The sequence below is a fragment of the Plasmodium relictum genome (genome assembly GCF_900005765.1).
Source record: "Plasmodium relictum strain SGS1 genome assembly, chromosome: 4".
Taxonomy (NCBI): Eukaryota; Apicomplexa; class Aconoidasida; order Haemosporida; family Plasmodiidae; genus Plasmodium; species Plasmodium relictum.
This window is the reverse complement of record NC_041682.1, coordinates 69136-94263: the sequence shown is the minus strand read 5'-3', so window position 1 is coordinate 94263 and position 25128 is coordinate 69136. Positions and strand designations below refer to the sequence as shown.

The 25128-nt window shown below is 16.6% G+C and overlaps 8 protein-coding genes across 8 annotated transcripts; 4 read left to right on the top strand and 4 right to left on the bottom strand.

The window, feature by feature from the left end:
* Nucleotides 1–1974: 1974 nt before the first annotated feature.
* CDPK1 (calcium-dependent protein kinase 1, putative) lies at nucleotides 1975–4061 on the top strand (the record flags this gene model as incomplete). Its single annotated transcript, XM_028680160.1, has 5 exons — nucleotides 1975–3198; nucleotides 3303–3402; nucleotides 3581–3699; nucleotides 3799–3876; nucleotides 4002–4061. The coding sequence occupies 5 exons, from the start codon at nucleotides 1975–1977 to the stop codon at nucleotides 4059–4061; spliced, it is 1581 nt and encodes a 526-aa protein (XP_028531684.1).
* Nucleotides 4062–4732: 671 nt separating this feature from the next.
* Nucleotides 4733–9844, bottom strand: PRELSG_0402400 (conserved Plasmodium protein, unknown function; the record flags this gene model as incomplete). The annotated part of the gene is made up of 7 exons (XM_028680158.1): nucleotides 4733–5437; nucleotides 5615–8477; nucleotides 8660–8787; nucleotides 8859–8924; nucleotides 9008–9118; nucleotides 9212–9415; nucleotides 9644–9844. 7 exons carry the CDS (start codon nucleotides 9842–9844, stop codon nucleotides 4733–4735), a joined length of 4278 nt encoding a protein of 1425 aa, XP_028531683.1.
* A 700-nt stretch (nucleotides 9845–10544) lies between these two features.
* PRELSG_0402300 (E2F-associated phosphoprotein, putative) lies at nucleotides 10545–11633 on the bottom strand (the record flags this gene model as incomplete). Its single annotated transcript, XM_028680157.1, has 4 exons — nucleotides 10545–10854; nucleotides 10941–11016; nucleotides 11108–11317; nucleotides 11465–11633. The coding sequence occupies 4 exons, from the start codon at nucleotides 11631–11633 to the stop codon at nucleotides 10545–10547; spliced, it is 765 nt and encodes a 254-aa protein (XP_028531682.1).
* Nucleotides 11634–12884: 1251 nt separating this feature from the next.
* Nucleotides 12885–13208, top strand: RPS26 (40S ribosomal protein S26, putative; the record flags this gene model as incomplete). Its single annotated transcript, XM_028680156.1, has 1 exon — nucleotides 12885–13208. The coding sequence occupies one exon, from the start codon at nucleotides 12885–12887 to the stop codon at nucleotides 13206–13208; it is 324 nt and encodes a 107-aa protein (XP_028531681.1).
* A 707-nt stretch (nucleotides 13209–13915) lies between these two features.
* PRELSG_0402100 (conserved Plasmodium protein, unknown function) lies at nucleotides 13916–15484 on the bottom strand (the record flags this gene model as incomplete). Its single annotated transcript, XM_028680155.1, has 1 exon — nucleotides 13916–15484. One exon carries the CDS (start codon nucleotides 15482–15484, stop codon nucleotides 13916–13918), a length of 1569 nt encoding a protein of 522 aa, XP_028531680.1.
* Nucleotides 15485–17240: 1756 nt separating this feature from the next.
* Nucleotides 17241–18236, top strand: PRELSG_0402000 (replication factor C subunit 2, putative; the record flags this gene model as incomplete). Its single annotated transcript, XM_028680154.1, has 1 exon — nucleotides 17241–18236. One exon carries the CDS (start codon nucleotides 17241–17243, stop codon nucleotides 18234–18236), a length of 996 nt encoding a protein of 331 aa, XP_028531679.1.
* Nucleotides 18237–19516: 1280 nt separating this feature from the next.
* PRELSG_0401900 (conserved Plasmodium membrane protein, unknown function) lies at nucleotides 19517–21045 on the top strand (the record flags this gene model as incomplete). Its single annotated transcript, XM_028680153.1, has 4 exons — nucleotides 19517–20319; nucleotides 20426–20490; nucleotides 20606–20671; nucleotides 20927–21045. 4 exons carry the CDS (start codon nucleotides 19517–19519, stop codon nucleotides 21043–21045), a joined length of 1053 nt encoding a protein of 350 aa, XP_028531678.1.
* An 832-nt stretch (nucleotides 21046–21877) lies between these two features.
* PRELSG_0401800 (conserved Plasmodium protein, unknown function) lies at nucleotides 21878–24838 on the bottom strand (the record flags this gene model as incomplete). Its single annotated transcript, XM_028680152.1, has 1 exon — nucleotides 21878–24838. The coding sequence occupies one exon, from the start codon at nucleotides 24836–24838 to the stop codon at nucleotides 21878–21880; it is 2961 nt and encodes a 986-aa protein (XP_028531677.1).
* Between the last annotated feature and the right edge of the window lie 290 nt (nucleotides 24839–25128).

The following is a 25128-nucleotide window of genomic DNA, read 5'->3' as shown; positions in this document are numbered from 1 at the left end:
ATGTATACATTTTTTTATGATTTCTTGTTAATTTTAGCTTAAATTGTAGACAATATTTTATTTGTTTATTTTCTATATATATTACTATAGTATTCATGTGCTAATTTATATATATATATAAGAAATCTATGTAATTATTCTGTTATAAATATTATAACTTATTAATAAAAATAGTCTTTTCAATTTAACTTTATTTTATTTTTTTTGAAGTTTATATATTTTTCTTTTTATAGCAAGATATAATGTAGTTAAATTAGAAAAATAACTTTTGTATTTATACTAAAAAACAGTAATATAAAAAATTAAAATACAACGATATATGTTTCAATTCCAAGGATGCTATTTATATAAAAAATTATTTTTTTAAAATTATTTTTGAATATCTCCATTAACTATAATTTATATTATAAAAAACTGTTATATTTTTAAGTGATATCTATACCTTTATATTGAATACAATATCATATAAATTATCTCTTTTCTATGTATTTTTAATTTGTTACATTATGTAATATATAACAAAAGAAAAATAAATATTAAAATAAAATATATATATATATATATATATTTATTATTTTTCTAGTTTATTTTTAATATAAATTCAATTTTAATACATATATAAATGAATATTATATCTTTGCAAAAAATTCTAAATATTTTGTAATTTCCTGTAGAAACTTAATAAACATATTTTAGCTTATATACATTTGTTTTTCATTGCTTTGTTATATAAATACAATAAAATACTAATAGAATCAAAATAATGGCATATATATAATACAATTAACATTTTTACACTTTTTAATATATATGTTTTATGAATTTTTTAAGAATTGAATAATAATAATAATTGTAATAATAAATGAACAATAATATATTTTTAAATAAAAAAAGATATTTTATATAAAATAGTTTTTGAAGTAAATAGCTTTATTGTTATGATATATAGAATAAGTTTTATATCTTCTTTTTTATTTTGAATAATAGTTTTTTAATTTTATTATTATTTTTAACTTTTGTATGAAGAATAATTATAATTTTTGAATATTTTTTTTAGAAAAAAATAAAAATTTTAGTGTTTTTTGCATTTAATTATACACATATGTGATATACATTTTAAATTATACATGCCATTGTAAAATTTAGCTGATATATATAATATTATTAATGAAAAATATATAAAATTAAAAAAGAAACAAAAAAAAAAAAAAACTGTACCTTTGCAATTATTGTGCACACTATATAAAAAAAAAAAAAAAAGAGTAATATTAAACTTATATAATATTTAATACTCATATTTACTAATAATATATATTATAGATAATTAGAAGTGCACATTTTTCCTTCGAAATGTTGTCTTTTTTATATTATAAAATTTTCTTTTTTTGTTTCTCCCTTTTTTTATATAAATAAATATATACATATTTTTCTTTTATAATTTTTCTATAAATTTAAATAATTTTTTATATTTGATTTTTTTTTTTTTTTTTGTAGCCATTAATAATAAAAGTATAAATAAAATTTTGAATATTTAAAGAATTGTGAATATATATAATATATATGTATATTATAAAGAGTGAAAATAATAAAATGGAATAAATTAAATTTAAAAATATGAATATATTAATTATATATTTTAACTTGCTTAGTTTTGTATATAATTTTAAGTTTCCAAATTTAATATATATTTTATTTTAAATAAATTCATCATTTTATTAGTAAATATATATATATATATATATATATTTATTTATTTATTTATTTATTTATTTATTTATTTATTTATTTATTTATTTATTTATTTATTTATTTATTTATTTATTTATTTATTTATCTATCTATCTATCTATCTATCTATCTATATATATATATATATATATATATATATATATATATATATATATATATATATATATATATATTATTTTTTGTTTATTTATCATTATTTCTTTTATTTTGTTAAAATAACATGAAATGGGGTGCAATCAAAGTAAGGAAGTTAAGCATTTAAAAAAAAAAAGTACAAGTAATGTAAATGAAAAAAATAACACGTTAAAAGAACAAAATGATAATAATCAAGATGAACTAGCTATAAAGCCAGGTATGTATGTTAGAAAAAAAGAAGGAAAAATTGGGGAATCTTATTTAAAAGTTAGAAAATTAGGAAGTGGTGCATATGGTGAAGTTTTATTGTGTAGAGAAAAGCATGGTCATGGAGAAAAAGCTATAAAGGTTATTAAAAAATCTCATTTTGAAAAGGTGGGTTATTCAGAAGGTAATAAAAATAATGAAACAGACGAAAAGTTTAATGAAGAAATATATAATGAAATATCCTTATTAAAATCATTAGATCATCCAAATATTATAAAATTATATGATGTGTTTGAAGATAAAAAATATTTTTATTTGGTAACAGAATTTTATAAAGGAGGTGAATTATTCGAACAAATTATTAATAGACATAAATTTGATGAATGTGACGCAGCTAATATTATGAAGCAGATATTAAGTGGAATATGCTACTTACATAAGCATAATATAGTTCATAGGGATATTAAACCGGAAAATATTTTATTAGAAAGCAAAAATAGTTTATTAAATATTAAAATAGTTGATTTTGGTTTATCTTCATTTTTTTCAAAAGATTATAAATTAAGAGATAGATTAGGTACTGCTTATTATATAGCTCCAGAAGTATTAAAAAAAAAGTATAATGAAAAATGCGATGTTTGGTCATGTGGTGTAATTATGTATATATTATTGTGTGGTTATCCTCCCTTTGGTGGACAAAATGATCAAGATATAATTAAAAAAGTTGAAAAAGGAAAATATTATTTTGATTTTAATGATTGGAAGAATATTAGTGATGAAGCAAAAGAGTTAATAAAATTAATGCTCACTTATGACTATAATAAAAGAATAACAGCTAAAGAAGCATTAAATAGTGCTTGGATAAAAAAATATGCTGATAATATTAACAAAAGTGATCAAAAAACTTTGTTTGGTGCATTATCAAATATGAGAAAATTTGAAGGAAGTCAAAAATTAGCACAAGCAGCTATTTTATTTATTGGTAGTAAATTAACAACCTTAGAAGAAAGAAAAGAATTAACTGATATATTTAAAAAATTAGACAAAAACGGAGATGGACAATTAGATAAAAAAGAACTCATTGAAGGATATAATATACTCAGAAGTGTAATACAAAAAAAAAAAAAAAAAAATTAAGAACAGAAAAAATATAAAAAAATAATTTTTTGTTTATTCTATTAATTATATAATTTTTTTTTTTTTTTTTTAAGTTTAAAAATGAATTAGGTGAATTAAAAAATGTAGAGGAGGAGGTAGATAATATTTTAAAGGAAGTCGATTTCGATAAAAATGGATATATTGAATATTCAGGTATATTAATAATAAAAAAGAATATCATTTTTTTTTTAAATAGAAGATATATATATATATGAAAAATTTTGAAATGTTTTATTATAGTATTATCTGTATATATATTTTTAAATATTACAAACATCTTTATTTTACAAATAATTGTTCTTATTCAAATTGTAATTTTTTTTTATTGTAGAATTTATTTCTGTGTGTATGGATAAACAAATTTTATTTAGTGAAGAAAGATTAAGAGACGCTTTTAATTTATTTGACACTGATAAAAGTGGAAAGATAACGAAAGAAGAATTAGCAAACGTAATATATAAAAAAAAAAAAAAAAAATTTACATAAAAAGTTATATACGAGAATATGCATATGTAATTTATTATTTATTTTTATTTTTTTTTATTTCAGTTATTTGGTTTGACATCAATAAGTGAAAAAATGTGGAATGACGTATTAGAAGAAGCAGATAAAAATAAGGATAATATGGTAATTAAATGAAAAAAAAAATATATATATAAAATATTAAAAAATAAATATACATAAAATTTATGTATAAAATAAATACTTATTTTTATATTATTTTATTTTATTTTATTTTTTTTTTATTTCAGATTGATTTCGAAGAATTCGTAATCATGATGCACAAAATTTGTGATCATAGATCAACATAAAAAAAAAAAAAAAAGTTATTTTAAATCTGTTTTTTTTTTTGTCATTCTTTTTTTTTTTTATTTTTAAACTTTTATTTATTTTTTTTTATATTTTTTTAAAGTTTATCTAAATTTTTTATCGTTTCTTCTTTAAATGCTAAATTGATTTAAAAAAAAAAGAAAAGAAAAAAAGTACACGTATATTTTACTATTTTTAAAACATTTTCGTATAGCTTTTAAAATATTTTTTACTTTCATTTAACTAAGAAAGTTTCAGTGTTATAAAATTAAAAAATTAAAAATATATTGTTTTTTTGTATTTTTTATAATTTTTATATGAAAAAAAAAATAAAAAATCATTTTAAGTAAAAATTGGAAAATAGGAGATTTAATATTTGGTAGATATATATAATTTATTATGGTAAACAAAAAGGGATATAAAATATTAAAAAATACTCAAAAGGAAATAATATCAATAATTTAAGAAAAAAAAAAAAAATGGTAATAATAATTAAAGAATACATTTTCAATAGTTAAAAAAGATAGTAGAAGTAATTATGGAAAATGATAATGATATATATGAAAAAATAAAATAATAATCTTTAAATCAAACTAAGGTATAATAGAGACATATTAGAAATAAAAAAATATATATATATATAAAATAATGTAAAATAATTATTAAAATAATATCAGGAAAGATTTATTGTAAAGTAAAGTTTATTTACAGATTTATAAAAAAAAAGATCATCTGAATTTTTTTTTGAAATGTTGTTATTTTTATTTTTACATAACCTACATATTTCTTCAAAAAATAAATTATATATATCATTTTTATTTATATTTTTAAATAATTTCATTTTATTTTCTTTCTTTACTTTTATTTTTTGCTTTTTTGAAAAGTAATTTTTTTCTTTTATATAAATATCAGTGGTACTGGATGAATATCTATATTCTACGAAGTTAATATGTGTTTGGAAGTTATTTATTGAATTCTTTTTTTTTTCTAATATATCTTTATTTTCGTTTAGTATATTATTTAATATGTTTTCATTTTCTTCTATATCATTTTCAGATGAATCATATTTATCTTCAGTATTTATAGCTTTTTTATCGTATAAATCATTACTTTCTTTATAATAAGAACTTTCCTTTTCTGATATGCTATTACTTTTTGTACTAAAACATTCTTCGTTATTGGTATCTATTTTTATATTATTATTTAAATATTCTGATATCATTTTTTCTTCTATATTTTTATCATAACTTAGATTTACAAACTCAAAGTCTCTCTCCCGTTCATCAACTAAAACGTTATTAATTTTTGTAATAAATTTTTCGTAGTCCTGATCTATGAACATTAATTGAATGTTTTTTCTAAGTGAATTATGAAATATCTGAAAAGAGAAAAATATAAAATAAAATGAAATGGAATAAATAAATAATGAAGTATAACAAGTAAAATATATATATATAATGAAATATAATAAATAGAAAAAAAAAAAATATAATAGACAGAAAAAAAGAAAAAAAAAACAAAAAATTGAAAACAAAAACATAATTTAGATTTTAACTATTTTAGCATCAAATCCACATTTTTGCCATTCACTTTCTGATGAAAAACTTCCTTTATTTTTTGAATAAAAATCATTATTATCGTCATCAACATCATCATCATCAGTAGAGGAGGAATTTGTTGAATTCACCATCATTAGCTTTTGTGAATTAATTAAAGAATCAAAAAAACCGTCATAAGAATAAATTTTTTTTATTTCCATCAAAAAATAAAAAGAATCATAAGATATGGAATTTTCCGAGTTATAAAAATAAATTTTATCATCTTTTAAAAATAATATTTTTCTATCAAATTGCCCATTTGAATTTTTTATATAAACCTTTATACAATTTTTTATTTCATATTCATTCGTTTCAAATAATGTATTTTTTTTTTTTTTCTTTTTATGATCAAGTTCTTCGCTACCAATGCTACTTATATCATATTCGTTATCTATTTCATTTTTACTTCCATCAAACGAATGCACATTTTTTGTTTCTTTAGCATTAAAGTCTTCACTATATGTTATACTTTCATCAGATTCGTAATATATTTTATTTTTATTTTGAATAAATGAACTATTTTTATTTTTTTTTAAAATTGATTCATCACTATCAGCACTGTACATGTCACAGTTGCTTATCTTTTCATTTTCTATAGGATCAAGTATTTCTTCTTTTTTTTTTTTTTCATTTTTATTAAATTCATTGTTATTATATCTATTTGAATTAAATTTAATATTTACATAATTTTCATTTTGAATAAATATGCTTTTTTTTTCATTTTCACTGGATTTATCACTATCATTATCACTATTGTTATTATATATATTTATTTGATTAGTGTCCATCTTTATAGGGTTGCATTTTTTCTTTTCATTAATTTCCTTTTTGGAAATAAAATCATTTGAATTATCTACATTTAAAAGGCTTATCGAATTCAATAAACTACTTTCTTTCTCATCTGTTATAACTTCGTTTTCCAAATTTTTTTTTTCTTTTTTTCTTATTTCATATTTTGTGTTAAGGCTATTTAATAGTAAATTATGATTCTTTAGATTATTTTCATCATTTATTTTTTCATTTTCGAATTTTATATTCTTTAATTTGTAATTTACAATAAAGCTATTAAAATTTATATCTATTCTCTTGGTATTGATATAGAAAAAGAAATATTTATTCTTTATAGGAAGTTGCAATAATTTATCACTAGGTAAAGTAAGTATATTTTTTAAATAAATAAGATAATTAATATATTTATTATCAAAGAAATCTCTAAAATTTATTTCATTTAATTGATTATATATTTTAATAAAACTACATGTATCAAATATTATGGTAGATTGAAAATTTTCAAATGTGTTTTTATTTACTTTTTCTTTATTTATTTTATGTATATAACTTTTTATTAAATTTTTTAACGTTACTGAAAAAAATAAAATAAAACAAAATTTTTTTAGCCTTCTTTTTAAACAATAATAGGTATTGCATTTATATATTTCTTCTATATATGAATATAATTTTAAATCAATGATACTTTTACTATCATTTATATTTTTTAAGACTTTTTTAAAAATATTTCTATATATCACCTCTATATAACTTATTAAAGTATCGAAAATTTTTATTTTATTTTCTCCATATTTTTTTTTTTCTTCTTTTTTGTTTTTCATTAATTTATATGAATTATTTATTTTTTTCTTTGATATCATATTAGATCCATTTAGGTTATCATTGCCACTTATTGTACACCTATTCAAACTTTTATTATTTATTTCAAAAAAAAATTTATCATCAATTTTTACATATTCTTGATAAAATGCATCATCTTTTTTTTCCTCAATATATGAATTTTTTTCAAAGTCGTTTTCAGTATTTTTCTGTTCAATAGTTTCATTATCTTTTTTTTCATTTAACTCTTCTATAATTTCTTTTCTATCATGTATTTTATCTTTATTCTCCTTTTGATTATAGTCATTCTCCATTTCATTGTCACTATTATCGTTTGTTTGTTTTTCTTTATTTGTATATGTATCATCATATTCCTTATCTTTACTTGATTTCTTAAAAATTCTAGGTGAATATATAGTTTTTGAATAGATGTATAAGCTATTTACAAGAGCACATAAATAATCATTAAAATAACTTTTAATTAATAATATATATTTATTTTCATTTTTACATTTATGAATAAAAAAATGACTGTATTGCATATTTAAAATTTCTATTTTGTTTTTATACATTTTTATTACTTGAAAAGACTTTTCATCTTTACTAAAAAAACTATCTGGCATTGCTTCCTTCTTAAGATTTTTCCTTTCTTTTTTTTCATTTGCATATTCACTGTCATTAGACAATGTAGAAGAATTAATTGAATTAAAAGAAAAAGATAAAGAGGAGAAAGAATTATCTGTTTTTCCATTATCCGTAAAAGAATTAAACAAACAAAAATTTTCAAAAAAAGAGAGAAATACAAAATTTTCATTAATTGAATTTGTATATTTATAATAACTATTATGCATTTCGCTTGATTTTTTATTTTTATTATTATATGAAATTAATTTATTGTATTTTTTTTTTTTGTTAGACAAAAAATTATTATTTATTTGTAGATACTTAAAAATATTTCTTGGTATCATATTTTCTTCTATTATTAAATTATACAATAATTTATGAAAAAAAAAAAACAAAAATAATTTTAATTCTTCATAAAGCTTTGCTAATGGATTAATATTTGTTTTTTTAATTATTTCATCATATACATCTAAAATTTTTATAATATCAGTAAATATAGGTAGAATTAAGTAAGTTTTTTTTTTTTTCATAATTTTTATTTCGCATTCATCTATTAACATTCTTTTGATTATTAAATATATACTAAACCTATAATTATAATAATAATAAAAAAAAAAAAAATGATAAAGAAATAATAAAATAAAATAATAATTAGAAGAAGAATATATACTTACATATTTGTGAATTTTTTTTTATCTATATAATTATGAGTTTTTGTTTATTTATTTAAATAATTAACTTTTTTATTTTCCAATTTTTTATTTAATTACCATAGCATAGAATTTATTTTATTGACATATGAGGAACATAAGATATATATATTATCAAATAAATTAACATTTCTTATTTGTAATTTTTTTAATATGATATACATTTTATAGAAAAAAGCTAAGATTATCTGAAAAATTAACACAATCAAAATTAATATTTGAAAAATGAAAATAAAAATTTTACTTTATTTTTTTTTACCAATGTGTTAGATAAAGAAATATGAAAAAAATGATTATTCCATAACGATATCAATAAATTAAAAACCTAAAATATAAATATAAATAATTATACATGTGTTTATAAGTGCTAATTCATTTAAATTAAATAAAATAAAAAAAAAAATTTACTGGCTTAAAATAAATTTTATGAATTTTTTTCCTTTTTCTATACAATATGCAATTCAAATTCATTAGAAGATTTACTCCATAGTTTATATAACTATCACATATATTTATAAACTAAAAAAAAAAAAAAAAACAAATATATTATATATATACATATGCTTTTTATAAAAAGAAAAAAAAAATATAGAGAAAAATTAAAAAAATTACCTTTTGGATAGGAGTAATAGAATAAGGTAAATTAGACAATATATTAAATAAAATAAGAAGAAAAAAATAGTGATCAATTAATTTTCTTTTTCTATAAAGTTTTTTTAAACTAACGGAGTTTTTTCCAAATAACTGTATGATTAGCTTTTCGTTTCCATTTTTAATTTCAATTTCTTCAAGATATAAATCACTTTCTATAGCTACCTTTAAATAGATAAAAGAAAAAATAATATAAGAAAAGTTGTAAGTTAAATTATAACAATGAAATAGATAGAAAAAAAAAAAAAAAAAAACTCTAAAATATATAAATAATAATATTCATAAGAATGTTTAAAATAAATTATAAAATGATCATTGTAATTTAAGAAATGCTCATAATAAACATATTTTAATATTTTAAACACACACATATATATATATATATATATTAACTTTCTTAAATTTCCTAATTAGATATTTATATGCTTTTCTATATGATAAATGTTTTTTCTTTACATTGCGAGTATGTTCTAATTTACTTTCAAATGTATTTTTGATATAATTAGAATTTAAAAAAGAATAAAATTGAGAAAGGTACTTATTTTCATTACTTTCATCTTTATATTGTTCACTATTATTTTTATCTTCTAACATTTTTATTTTAAAAACATCTAACTTTAAAATACAAAATTATCTAATTACATTAAAATTAGAAATAAAGTAGTGGTACAGGTATTTTATGTAATCTTCTTATGAATAAACATCTTAATTTCATTTCTTTAACATTATAATTTTTGAATAAAAATACAAACAATGGTTAACATTTTTTAAAATTAAATTCGAAGTTCTTAATCACTTACAGTGAATGAAAAAAGAAAAAAAAAAGAAAAAGAAATGAAAACAAAAAAAAAAAAAAAAGAAATTGTTGTATTAGATGATATTTCTATTTTTAGTTCCTATATATATATTTTTTTTTAAGTAAAACATAAATATTTTTGCATTTAATTGTCAAATAAGGATATCGAAGAGAAAAAAAAAAAAATAAAGAGAAAAATAAAAAATAATATACAAACCAAAAAATGAAAAAATATTATTATTTGTGTTACAAAAAGAAAATAAAAAATTAACTAATTTAAAACAATTTCCAAAATAAAATTTAAAGAAGATAAATAAAAAAAAAAAGGACTTTACTTTATAATTTTCTTCTACTAAGAAAAAAAAAATATTACATTTTTTCTTACAAAAAGGAATTTCAAAAAATTTTTTCAAATAAAAAAAAAATATTAAGTATTTTATCATGAAGCTCATTTTAAAAAAAAAATAAAATTATATATTTTTATAAAATAATATTATTTTAATCAGGTAAAACATCAAAAAAATGAAATACTTTTTCTTTTATCTCATAATATGCAATATGATTATTACAGTTTATACAAAAAACAGCGTGATACTTTAATAATCTTTCTTTTTTACTTTTTTTTTCATTTATAGTTATTATACTATTATTTACATTCTTTTTTACATTTTTTTCCTTTCCTTTGTCTAAATCATTTGTGTTTTTCTTATTTTTTGAATTAATTTCATCTTCATTTAATATAATTTCTTCGTCTATTTTTACATTAACTGCATATAAGCTTCTATATTGATTAACATAATGTTCATGTCTAAAATAAAAAGAAAAAACAAATATATAAAATATATATATATTAAAAAAAAAAATGAAAAAAAAGAGTAAAAAAAAAAAAAAAACCTTTGGCTTTGATAACAAACAGGTATAAAGCAGCCACAACAACATAGGCTTGAATCACAATTTTTTGTACAAAATCCTATTAAAAAGTAAAAATAAAATGTGTGTTAATAATATTTAACAGATAAAATCTTTAATATTTTAGGTTATTTATTTATATTTTATCTTACTATATTTTTTATTTACATATTCTTCATTATAATTATCAATTTTTTCATCATAAAATTCTAAAACCTTTTTTTCACTTTCACTAATATTGTCTTCATCATAATTTATTTCTTTATCTACTTTTTCTTCATTTACTTTTTCTTCATTTACTTTTTCTTCATTTTCTTTTTTTCTTTTTTCTCTTATTTCCTGTTTATTATTTTTTTCTTTATCTAAATAATGATATAAAAATTTATAATATTTTTTTTTTTAAAATATAATAAGGATGTAAATAAAGTACTTTTGATTATAAAAAATTAAAAAAAGATAAATTGTATACTAGAACTAATTTAAATAATTTTTTTTATATTTTTCTGAACCTGATAAAGATTTTAAGATTTTTTCATCTGAAAAATTATCATTCAAAAATGATTTAGCAACGTTTACACCTTTTTCTTTTGATAAATCTTTAGCATTTTCTTTATGTTCTTTGACTTTTATTTCATTAATTAAAAGATTTATTACATTGTTCACTCTCCTTGAATTCATAAGAAGCAAAATAATTTATATATATATATAAAGAATAAAAATAGATAAAAGTAAAATTATTAAAAAATTCAATAGATAAGCATTATGAAAAAGGAATATAATTTGCTTCTTTTCCTTTTTATATTTTTTTTTTATTTCTTCTATAAGATATTTATATTGGTGTCAAATATATATTAATTTATGTTTTTTCTATTATTTTATTTTAAATAAAATAAAAAGAGAAAATAGAAGATTAAAAGAATTTAAAGGAATCTTAATAAATAATATTAATGATGTAATGATTTTTTTTTTTTTAATTTTCTAAAACGTTGTATTCTTTTCTTAGAAATACTTTTATAAAACTGAAATAATTTATAAATTTACAAATATATATATATATATATATATATATATATATATATATATATATTCTTTTTATAGAAATATACGGAAAGTTAAATAAAAAACTAAAAACACAAAAATTTCCTTAAAATATTAAAAACATTGTGTCATATTAAGATACTTTAAAAACATATACCACGAGAACCATTCAACAAATATTAAAATATACCTTTTCAAATTTAATTTTTTTTTTTTTTTTTTTTGAAAAAAAATCTTTAATTTTCTTATTTTAGAAAAACAGCATCATCATTAAATTTTACAGAAAAATAATGTTTATTATTTTTAAAGTAATGATAAATATAATATTTTTTTTTTAATAATTATTTTAATTAAAAAAAATATATATAAATGCGCAAAAAAATATATGAGATATTAAATAAGATTTGAGACTATTAAAAAAAAAAAAAAGTTTTTAAAGGGGTTTAAGAATACGAAACATATAGAAATTATATTGTGTTATTTTTCATTAAATAATTTTTTTTTTTTTCTATTTTTATTGCATTAAATTTTTTTTCAAAATATTTTATTTTGTTTTGTTTTATTTTATATTTTTAAGGATTTAAACATTAAACCCCATTAGTTATACAATTAAAAAAAAAAAGGAAAAAATTCAGAAATCTTTATAAAATTAAAAACATTATATTACAAGTAACAAAAAAAAAAAAAAAAAAAAAAATATAATAAAAAATAAATAAAATATAATAAAATAATATTAATTCAAAAAGTAAATAAAAAAACAAATATATTTTTTTTTAAAGAATAAATATTACAAAAAATATATATATATATATATGCACATATACATTATTTTTGAAAGTTAAAAAAGTTTTTATTTCATTTTCTACCTTTTTCTTGTAAGTTTTTTAAAAAATGCCAAAAAAACGTAGAAACGGAGGTAGATCAAAACATAATAGGGGACACGTAAATCCTTTAAGATGCTCAAACTGTGGAAGATGTGTACCTAAAGATAAAGCAATCAAAAGATTTAATATCAGAAATATTGTTGATGCATCGGCACAAAGAGATATAAAAGAAGCTTCTGTTTATTCAACGTTTCAATTACCTAAATTATATATAAAACAATGTTATTGTGTTTCTTGTGCAATTCATTCTCGTTTCGTTAGAGTTAGATCAAGAGAACAAAGAAGAGTTAGAAAAGAAACAGCTAAGCATATTAATCCATCTCAGTTGTAACTTGAACACTTATTTTTTTTTTTAAAAAAATGAAAAAATAAAAAATAATGAAGAAAATAAATTAATAACCAATAGATAAAGAATAAATGAAATGTGTATTATGAAAATTAAGTAGTTTAAATGGTTTCTTATTATTATTACCATTATTATGTTATTGTTATTATTTTTACATATGTAGAATATTATTTTATTATTGTAAATTTTATTTTTGAAAAATTTTATATCTTTTTTTTATTATTATTATTTTTATATATATACAAAAGAATAATTTTGTTTTCAATATTTACTATTAAAAAACATTTACATAAAATTAATAAGATCTTTTTGCGTCTAAAAAAAGGTTGATAAAAAGAAAAATAAAAAAAGAGAATCTTCGCTTATTGATAATATTAATTAATATTTAACCAAAAATAAAAATAGTAAAAAAAAAATTACAAAAAAGTAAAATTAATAAAATATATCTGTTTTATAATTCTATCTCTAAAATTATGAATAAAAAATGATAATACAACTATATAAGTATAATTACTTGAGATCAAAAATATATTTAAAAAAAAAAGAAAAAGGTATAATTCACAGAAAAGTTTGAAAACATAATAACATAAATATTTATTATTATTTATTTTATTTTAATATTTAAAAAAATTAAAAAATATTATTATTTACATATATATATATATATAATATATAAATTAAGAAAAAAAAATTTATAGTAAAAGTTGCGAACGAATATAATTGAGTAGATAAAGTTTGATTTCTTCATCAGTTTTAGGTATAAAGGATATATCACAATTATTTTCAAATGATATATCAAAAATAGTTGTTAAATAATATGTACTTCTTTTAAAATCAAAACAGTATGCATATATTTTAATTTGAATTTTTTCTTTATCAGAATAGACTACTTTTCCTTTATATAAAACAACTGAATTAAATGGGACAGGCAAAATATATTGAATTTCATTTATTTCAATTAGATTTGGAAATTCAATAAATTTTTTTATTATTATCATAGCATGGCAAAAAGATAAATAAGCCAAATATCCTCCAAATGTAAAATTGTGAATATTTTTAAATTCAGATGATATAAAGTAATTTGATTCAACATAAGAATCTTGACAATAAAAATTTGATTTTCCTATATAAAAGGATAAATCATTTCTATCTAAGATATTATCAATAACTGATAGACTATTTTCTTTTTTTTCATTATATTTATCATAAATATTCGTATTTTCATATATATTTTTTATGTATGGCTTTTTCTCAACTTTAACATCTTTAAAATAATTTAATATAAAATTTAAATCTTTTTCATCTAAATTAATATTTTTAACATCTTTATGATTAAACAAACTTTGCACATCTTTTAGATGAGTTGTAAACTTTTCTACTTCTTCATATTCTTTATTTTTTGTATAATTATAAACATCAATAACAGGTTGAGGTTTAAATGTTAAATTATTTATATTAACAAAAGTAGTATATATATCAAAAATAATTTTATTTTCTTGAAAAAAATCAACTTTTAATGTATATGAAGTATTTCCTGCATGAACAATGTAGCAGTTTATTGTTAAGGGTTTTTGTTGATCTAATGAAAAGCAAAATTTATGATGAATTTTACTTTTTTCATATACTTTTAAGTTATTAAATAAAACAGTTACAAAATTATATTTACTATCTTTTTTATAAACTCCCGTACTATGCCTATATATTACATCAGCTGCTAGTGAATCAATTACTTCAATTATATGATTAAATAAACCATTTTGATCATATTCACTCAAAATAGGAATTTTTAATTGTACAAAGGAATCTAAAAAGTCTACGTTATTATTTTCATATGAAGAAATTTCATCATTTTTATTCTCCTTTTCTTTTTCAATATTTATTTTATTGCTATTGCTACCAGTTATATCATTATTATTATTCAAATCAAATTCCTTACAATTTATTTTATGATTAAGATTTTCTAAATTGCCTAAACACTCACTTTTATAAGATTCTAAGTACTTCTTTGCAATAACTTTTATTTCAATAAAATTAGTATTTATTTTATATTTCTGTTTTAATGTACCGAATATTAATGGGAACGATTTTTCAATATCTGTTATATGTAAATATTCTTCGGGTGGGTATACATATACTTTTTCTTTTTTCAATAGTAATGTTTTATTTCTTAAATTTTTAAAAATTTCATTATTTAGATTATCTAATTTAAAATGATTTTTATTTGATGTACACATTCTTCTTAATAATGTAATATGAGGCATGCTGATATATTTAAGAATTATACATATACATAAATATATGTATATATATAATTATATATATATACACAAAAGAAAAAAAAAATTTATTTATAACTTATCACATAAATAGGTGTATCACATTTATTTTATATTTTTTGAAATTTTTCTTCTTATTTTTTTTAAATATGCATTTATGAAATTACTGTTCATTTAAATGAAAAAAAATTACAATCTTTCACAAAAAGAAATAAAAGAATCATATATTTTAAATATATTAAAAGAATATTTTTTCTTTTAATTAATAATTATTGTTAAAATATCTAAAGTAAATATATAAAAATAATGAATCATAAAAAAAGATAATTAGGTATAAAAATATTTTTTTGAATATATTAATGAAAAAACGTAAATTGAGATATGATTTATAATTATATTATTTAATGATAGTTAATCTTTAAAATGGGCTTAAAAAAAAAAAAAAAATAGAATTTAAATACATATTTAAGATATACTAATCTTTTTAGATTATTTTTATAAGATTTACAATTAAAAAATAAAATTTTCTTATATATATGTAAAATTTTTTAAATTATAGTATATAATTTACTCATTTTATTAAGTATTTAAAAAAAGAAATTAAGAAAGCGTGCACATTTATAAATGGTATAGAAAATAATAATGAAATACATTAAATAGAACCTACTAAGTTGCATAATCAAAATAAAAAAAAGATTTCATAAGCAATTTTATTTTACTTAGTTGTTTTATATTAAAAATATTCATATGCAAATATAAAAAAATATAATTTTAGTTCATCATTGATACATTCATAATTAAAAATATTCATATACAAATATGAAAAAATATAATTTTAAGTCCATCATCATTAATATGTTAATAATAAATAATAATAATACAATTTTTTTTTTTTCATTCTAAAAAATTTAGTCAATTTTTTTATTTATTATTTAATATATACCATTGTTTAATTTCTTATATATAATTTTCTTTATTTATTTTTTTTAATTTTTTTTAATGAAGTCTTAGACTTCATTAAACTTGTTTTTTCATTAAAATTTAACAGTATCTATTTTTTTTTTTTTTTTTATTACATATAAAATAATTATAATTATAAATGTATATATAAAATAGCGTTTAAGGATTATTTACTTTTAATTTCCTTTATAAAGTAAAAAAAATAAAAGAGAAATAAAAGATAGTTGAAATACATATATTAAAATATATTAAATGTATTTTTTCATATATTTTTGGAATAATTTCACAATATAAAAAATAGAAATTAAGTGCACATTGAGAATTTTTTTTTTTTTTTATATTATTGAAAAAAAAGAGAAAAGCTTGAAAAAAGTAAAAATATAGTATTTAAGTATTATTATGCAATTTGTATATTTAAAAAAAAAAGCTAGTAGAAAAAAAAAAAATGCTTAAAAATAATTTTAATAGTGATAGAATAAAATTATGATAATTTTTTAGATTGTTTTTATTTTTTAAATATTGTCATTATCTGAATGTATATTTATAAATAGATGAACAAATGGATAAAAATATATAAATAAACAAAATATAAGAATACATATATAAATATATATAAGTATCTAAATAAATATTTTAATAGATGCTAGAATTTTTTTGAAGATTATATACAAAAAAAAAAAAAAAAAATATTAAATTATTAGTAAATATTATTTAAAATTTTTTTTTTTTTTAAATATAATAATAATTATATTGGAATATATTTTAAGAATATTTAAATAAAATGGATAATTTACCTTGGGTTGAAAAATATAGACCAAAAAAGTTAGATGATATAGTTCATCAGTCGAACGCAGTAAAAATGTTAAAAGAAGTAATAAAAACTAAAAACATGCCTCATTTAATTTTTCATGGACCTCCTGGTACTGGAAAAACTTCAGCAATAAATGCTTTAGCTCATGAATTGTTTGGAAAAGATAACATTAAAGATCGTGTTTTAGAATTAAATGCTTCTGATGATAGAGGTATAAATGTAGTAAGAGAAAAAATAAAAGCATATACAAGAATAAGTATTAGTAAAAATAAAATAAATAATGAAACTAATGAAACTCTACCATCTTGGAAACTAGTTGTTTTAGATGAAGCAGATATGATGACAGATGATGCCCAATCAGCTTTAAGAAGAATAATAGAAATATATTCTAATGTTACTAGATTTATACTGATTTGTAATTATATTCATAAAATTTCTGATCCTATATTTAGTAGATGCTCTTGTTATAGGTTTCAAGCTATTCCAATTAATATAAAAAAAGAAAAATTGCTTTATATATGTAAAAGCGAAAATATTAATATAACAGATGATGCGTTAGAAAAAATAATTGAAACTACCCAAGGAGATTTAAGAAGAGCAGTGTCTATTTTGCAATTATGTTCTTGTATTAATCCGAAAATAACATTAGAATCTGTTTTAGATGTATCGGGTTTGCCAAATGATAATATTATTCTAAAACTTATGAATTCTTGTAAAATGAAAGATTTAACAAATGTAGAAAAAACTGTACAAGATATTATTGAAGATGGCTTTGATGTTTCTTATATTTTTAAAGCGTTTAACAATTATTTTGTTATGAATTCAGATTATCAGGATTCATTAAAATATCAAATTTTATTAGAATTATCTAGGCATGATTATCGTTTACATAATGGAGCAACGCATTATATTCAATTGCTAAGCTTCGCTGTTAAAATACATTCACTATTAAATAGTGTTTCGTGAAATTTAAAAAAACTTCATTTTATCACATATATATATAAATATATTATTTATTGTATTTTTAATTTTTTTTATTTTTGACTATAGGAAAAAAGTTTCTTTTTTTTATTTTTTTAATTTTTCTGTCTATATACATATTGCTTTTAATAATTTTAATTTAATTTTTTCATGTATAATTCTTGACATAATTGTATTTTTTTTTATGTTATTATTTAACTTTTACAAAAAGATAATTAAAAATATTATGAAAACTCATAAAAGAAAAAGATAATAAATTTTTATTTTAAAAAAATATTAGCTTTATTTTCTATATCTTTTGAAAAAAAAAATTGAATTTTTTTTATTTATAGGTATTTACTAATGCAAAGGAAAAAGTATACACCATTTTGCTTTTTTAAAGTTATCTTCAAAAAAAAAAAAAAAAAATTATATATATTAAAGAAATCCTATATCATTATTATTTAATTTAAAAAAAAAAATGTGCGTATTTACATAAAATTTTGATGAAGCTTTATTTAGGAAACTTTTATTAAAAATATGGAAACCACAAATATTAAAAAGAATGAAGAATACATATAAAATAAATCAAAAAAAAAATAAAAAAAAAAATACGAAATTTTCTAAGTAGATGGAGTACAATATTCTATGTATATTAGATTATGTGAAAAAATATTACTTTTTTTTTTTGAGAAATGAAAAAATGAAAAAATTTCTTTAAATTTTAAAAAAAGGATTTATATAAAAAAAGAAAATTAAACAAGAGGCCTACTGAAATTTAAGTGTTAGTAATAGTTTTATAATAATATCTATTTTTTTTTTACCTCTTTAAAATAAGAAAAAAAAAAAAAAAAAATAAACATAAAAAAGGAAAAGTATAAATTTGAGGAGAATAAAAAAAAAATAAAGTTAAAATATTTTAATAGCAATTTTTTTTTATTTTAAATTATTATGTTTCTTTTATTTATTTTTTTATTTTTTAGTGTTAATAATTGAGTGAAAGTATATTTTTTTTTTCTTAAATAAATAAATTACTACTAAAAATTTAAAGAAGGGAGATATAACAATTATGTAACAAAAATAAAACCATTAAATAATATAAAAAAAAAGAAAAATACAGAAATAATTACATTTAAAAAAAAAAATTGTTGAAAAAGAATAATTTTTTTGGGAAAATATGAAAATATAGAAACAAAATAAAAAGTTAACAATATAAAAGTAGAAGTATTTACATAGTCTATTTTTAATGAAATATATATGAATTAATGTAAAATAAAATTATAGTAATGGATAATAGTTCAAAAAAAAAAAAAAAAAATTGTAATAATATAGAGAATTATATTTCTCAGAAAAATGGAGATACAGAATCATTTCCCTTTATTGAAGAATTAGGTGATGATTTATTAAATTTATTAGAAAAAAGGAACAATATTGAAAAGAAATACATAACACCTAATGATACAAATTTTTTAAAACTTAATATAAATAATGATAAAGTTATAGATATATTTAATTACATATATGAAATGATAACTAAAAAAAATGAAATGCGAAAAGAACAAATGAAATTAACTCTTTTTAGTATTAATAGATGTGTTGACTTTTTTAATGATTTTGTTTTTCTTATAAAAATTTTTTGTGAAATTAACTTTTCTAAATCTCCAAATAATATAAATCAAAGCATATATAAATTCATATTTTTTTGGTTTTTATTATTATTTATTACATCTTTTTTTACTTTCTATCTTCGTAAATTTTTTATATTGAATATAATTCCTAAAAAACATCACAATTTATTTTCTTTATTTAAAGTATTTAAAGAAATTAAGTCAATAGATCAGAATAATTTATCAATTTTATACTTTTATGATAGAATTCAAAAAACATACGTAATAATTAATAAATTTTTTGAAGATATACCTCAGTTTTTATTATGTTTATTATATATGATATTAAATGGAAAAGATAAATTTATAATTTTTAATATATTATATTCTGTTCTTTATTTCATAATAAATACAATAGATCTTGGCTTTAACTACCCAATCATAGGCACTTTAAATTTATTCTTTTCAACATATATTTTAGAGTTATATATATATATATAAATTGATATAAAAAAAAAAAGAGAAAATAATAATATTTCATGTTTTTTCTTTATATATATATATATAATTTTTTTTTTTTTTTTTTAGTGATTCTTTTGTTGAATATGATGCAGCTCCTACTAATAAAATTTTTTGTTTATATTCATTTTTTGGTAAAATATAAAAATAAGTTTTCTCATACATATTTAGATGTGAAAAAAAAAAAAAAAAGGAAAATAATTATTTATTTTTTGTATACAATATTTCATTGTTTTATTTTTATTTTAGTATTTTTTATTTGGTCACTTCTAGCCCTATCAACAAAAAGACTTGCTAGCATTTTTTGGCTACCATGTAAGTAAAAAAAAAAGAAAAAAAAAATTTTTTTTTTTTTTTTTTGTTTAAATATAGAATATATATATATATAATTAATTTAAAAAATACATTAGTTTAAAATTATTTGGAATTATTAAGACAAATGTATTTATTACAAGATATTTGCTTGTTCATTTTTATAACATAATACATATAATGATTTAAAAATTAATATTACAATAAAAATCAATATATCTTAAAATATAAAATTTTAATTTTTTTTTTTTTTCTTAGTTATATATTTTCAATTTTCAATACTCTTCTTAATTTCGATTATATTTTTATTAATTTTTTTGTATTTTTATTTTCACGCAAAGCAAAATTTTTATTTAAATCCATATTATTGTTTATAATGTAAAAAAAGAAAAATTATAATTAAAGATAGAATTATGACTGACAAAAAAAAAAAAAAAAAAAAAAAAAAAAAAAAAAAAAAAAAAAAAAAAAAAAAAAAAAAAATAATATAAAACAAAATAAAATAATATAAAAAAAAAAAATAAAAGATAGAAATAAAGAAATTATAAAAATTTAAAATAATATATAATTCATAAAGACAAGAAAAAAGAAAAAAAAAAATCATAAATATTTATAATTAAAAATTCATTAGAGAAGACAAATACTTAAAATATTTGAAATTTGATAAAAAAAATTTACTTCAAAAATTTTGTAAGAAATATTAAATAAAAACAAATCATAATTTACACTTTTTTATACTTCAACGAAACTTTTCTAATTAATAATAATAATTATATAAATATTGTATATAAATTTATATTATCTTTCCTTTGTATGTATGCTAAAAATTTAAGATAAAAATTCAATTACTTTTAGAATTAAAGCAAACAATATAAATTATTTTATTTTATTTAACTTTTTTTTCAAATAATTTTTTTGTTCATGTACACAAAAAAAAAAAAAAAATATATATATATATATATATATATATATAAAAGTAAAATGAAATAAAAAATATATATAAATACGTATAGAAATAAATAAATAAAAATTATTAAAATAAAAGAATATATATAGAAATGCGATCAATTTTCTTTTTGTAAGTAATTATATATATATATATAATACATACATGTAAAAAATATAAATGAGAATCAACAAATTTTAAAGTATTATAAATTATTTATTATATGTTTAAGTAATTATTTAAAATGAGAAAAAAGAGATAAATTATAATGAAGGAAAATCAATATCATATCTTTTATGGTTATGTAATAAATTATCTCCTTTATCGTATCTTTTTTCATACAGAGATATATCTCTACAGTAATCTAAATCATTCACAATATTTTGTGCATAATATACTTGATATGGATAATTAATCAAATTATAATTAAAATTATTGTTTTGCATATTATTATTATGATTGTATAAAAATAACATATTATCATCTTTCTGAAAATCTCTATTCGAAAAATACATTGCATTATTCATGTTATTAATGGGCATTTTATTAACATCATTTTGTGTAATTTTCTTTTTTTTTTTATTTGTATTTTTTTTCTTTTTTCCTTTTAAATCTATTTCTTTTTTATTATTTAGTTCTGATGAAACTACCTGATTTTCATCTGTATGATAAATATTTGATATATTATAATTTTCCTTATCAGCAATGCTTCTAACTGATTTTAAATAAGAAACTTTTTGTCTTTCTATATTGGTATTTTTATTTTCTATTTTTGTATTTGCATGATGAATTTTTTCTTGTGAATTATTATCTTCTACATTGACATTTGAATATATATTTTTTTTATAATTTTTTTCAAAATTTGTTGTTATATTTTCTTTTTTATTAATTAGTCTATACTGAATACTATTTATATTCTCTTGTGCATAATCATTATTATTATTATTAGAGGATTTTGTATTTTTTTTTAAATTATTATACTTTTCATCATTTTTATTGTATTCTTGTTCATTTATTTTATATTTATTATTATTAACATCATCGTCATTAATAGTAATAGTATTGGCTTTAACAGTATTATTTTTATTATTATTACTGTTATTTTTGCTATTAATTTTGTTATTAGTTTTATTGTTTATTTTGTTATTATTGTTATTACTATTGTTATTTTTGTTATTAACTTTATTATTATTGTTAATTTTATTATCATTTTTATTAGTATTAATTTTGTTATTATGGTTATTGTTGTTATTATTGTTATTAGTTTTATTATTATTGTTAATTTTATTATCATTATTATTATTATTACTATTATCTTTATTATTATTACTATTAATATTATCTTTATTATTATTACTATTAATATTATCTTTATTATTATTTGTTTCTCTTTTTTTTTCTGTAGATAAATTATTACTTAACTCATCATTTTTATTTTTATTTTTTTGTGATATTCTTAAGTTTTTTTTATTTGAATTATTATCAATTTTGTTATAATAAAAATTTTTGTTTTCCTTATTTGAATTTTTTATTTTATTATTTAATGAATTATAAGAATTTAATTCTTTTTTAATTGGAAATGGATTTTTTTGCTGATCAATATTCGTTACTTGATTTTTACAATCTTGGTTTAAATTATTATTTATATTCATTGGAGGATAAATACTATTATTCAAATTGTTTTTTTTCATATCATTTAAATATGTATTGATTGCATAAGGGTTATTATACATTGTATTATTAATGTCATAAAAATTTCTATTAAGATTTTTACAAGTCTTATTGTTATTGTTGCTGTTATTATTACTTAAGTAATTATTATTTTTATAGTTATCAAAATATTTATTATTAGATATATTATTATTAAATGGATGTAACGCACTATTATTCATAAAATTTTGCTGATTTTGAAGATTATACATATAATTTGAATATGGGATATTATTATCAGGAAAATAATAAGGTGAAGGTATATCACTTGAATTATTCAAATTACAAACAGGAACATTATTTTGTGAATAAAATTGATTAAAAGAATTATTTGGAAAAATATTATAAAAATTATTCATATATGCATAAGGGTCTACATTAGGCATATTAATAGGAATATTATTTATATAATTATTATTTCCATTATCACCTTCTAATTTTATAATATTTTTTTTTTTATTAAAATTTGAAAAAATTCTAGCTCGGATTTTATTATATTCTTTTTCTCTTTGTTCTAAGGTTTTTTCATTTTTTGTATTGTTATTAAAGTTATTGTTATTAATGGATGATTTTTCATTAATATATTCTTCATATTTCATTTCATTTCTTTTTAAAAGTGTTATTTTTTTTTTCAAGTTACTATTACTGTTTTCTGTAAAATTGTCCTCTTTTTCATATCCATCGTTTTCCAATTCATTATTAAAATTTATTTCATTTTTTTTATCATCTTTTCCATTTTCTTCTTTAATATAGTGAAAATGATCTTTTTTATTTTCATCCTTTTCTTCATCAATATTTTCACTTTTTTTTTTCTCAGATAAATATGAATCTTTTTGAAAATTATCATTTAAAGTACTTATATTATGGGAATATAAGTCTTTTTTTTTAAATTTTTTATCTGTTATTTCACTTCTTTTTAAAGAATCCAGGTTATTTTTTAGAGATTCATTATTTTTATATGAATATGGTATATTGTTATTATTCCACTCTTCTTTTCCTAAAATATTTTTATTTATCACTTTTTTTTCTTCATTTTTTTTTTCACTTATTACATTTTCTTCAACATCTTTTTCTTCGTTAAGTATCCTTCCATTTTTTTTGTTTATCTTTTCTGTATTATTAAATGAATTATTTTCAGATTTTATAATGGAATTACCTTTTTCTATATTTTTTTCATTTATTAAATCATTATTTATATCCATTTTAATAAAATTTGAAACATTTTTAATTTTTTTATTATCTGTAGATGAAGTAATTTCATTTTTAATATTATCTAAAGACTCTTCTATATTTTTTACTTTCATATTTTCATTAATTTTTTCTTCATTATTTTTTTTAAAATTTTTTTTATCAATTATTATATTATTATGGTTGTTCCAATTATTAATATTATTTTTTTCTTCATTTGATTTTTTTGAATTAAGATTATTATTCTCTTCTAATTGAGATATTTCAGTTTTATTTTCATTTTCATTTTCATTTAAATAAATATTTTGTTTTTTTTCGTTGATCATTATGTATTTACATAAAATATAAAGTATTTTATTTTATTTTATAAATTTTATGAATTATGAAAAAAAATTACATTTAATTTTATGACATTTGTACATAAAAAAAAAAAAAAAACTGCATATATAAACAATATTATTCATTTTTTTTTTTTTTTTTTTCTATTTTTATTTATGTTCTTGAATGTAAAGGTCAAAAAAGAAAAAAAAATTTTTAATAATGCAACAAATTAAAATTTTTTTTGCGTTCATGTTTAATTTTTTTTTTTTTTTTTTTTTTTTTTTTTTTTTTCCCC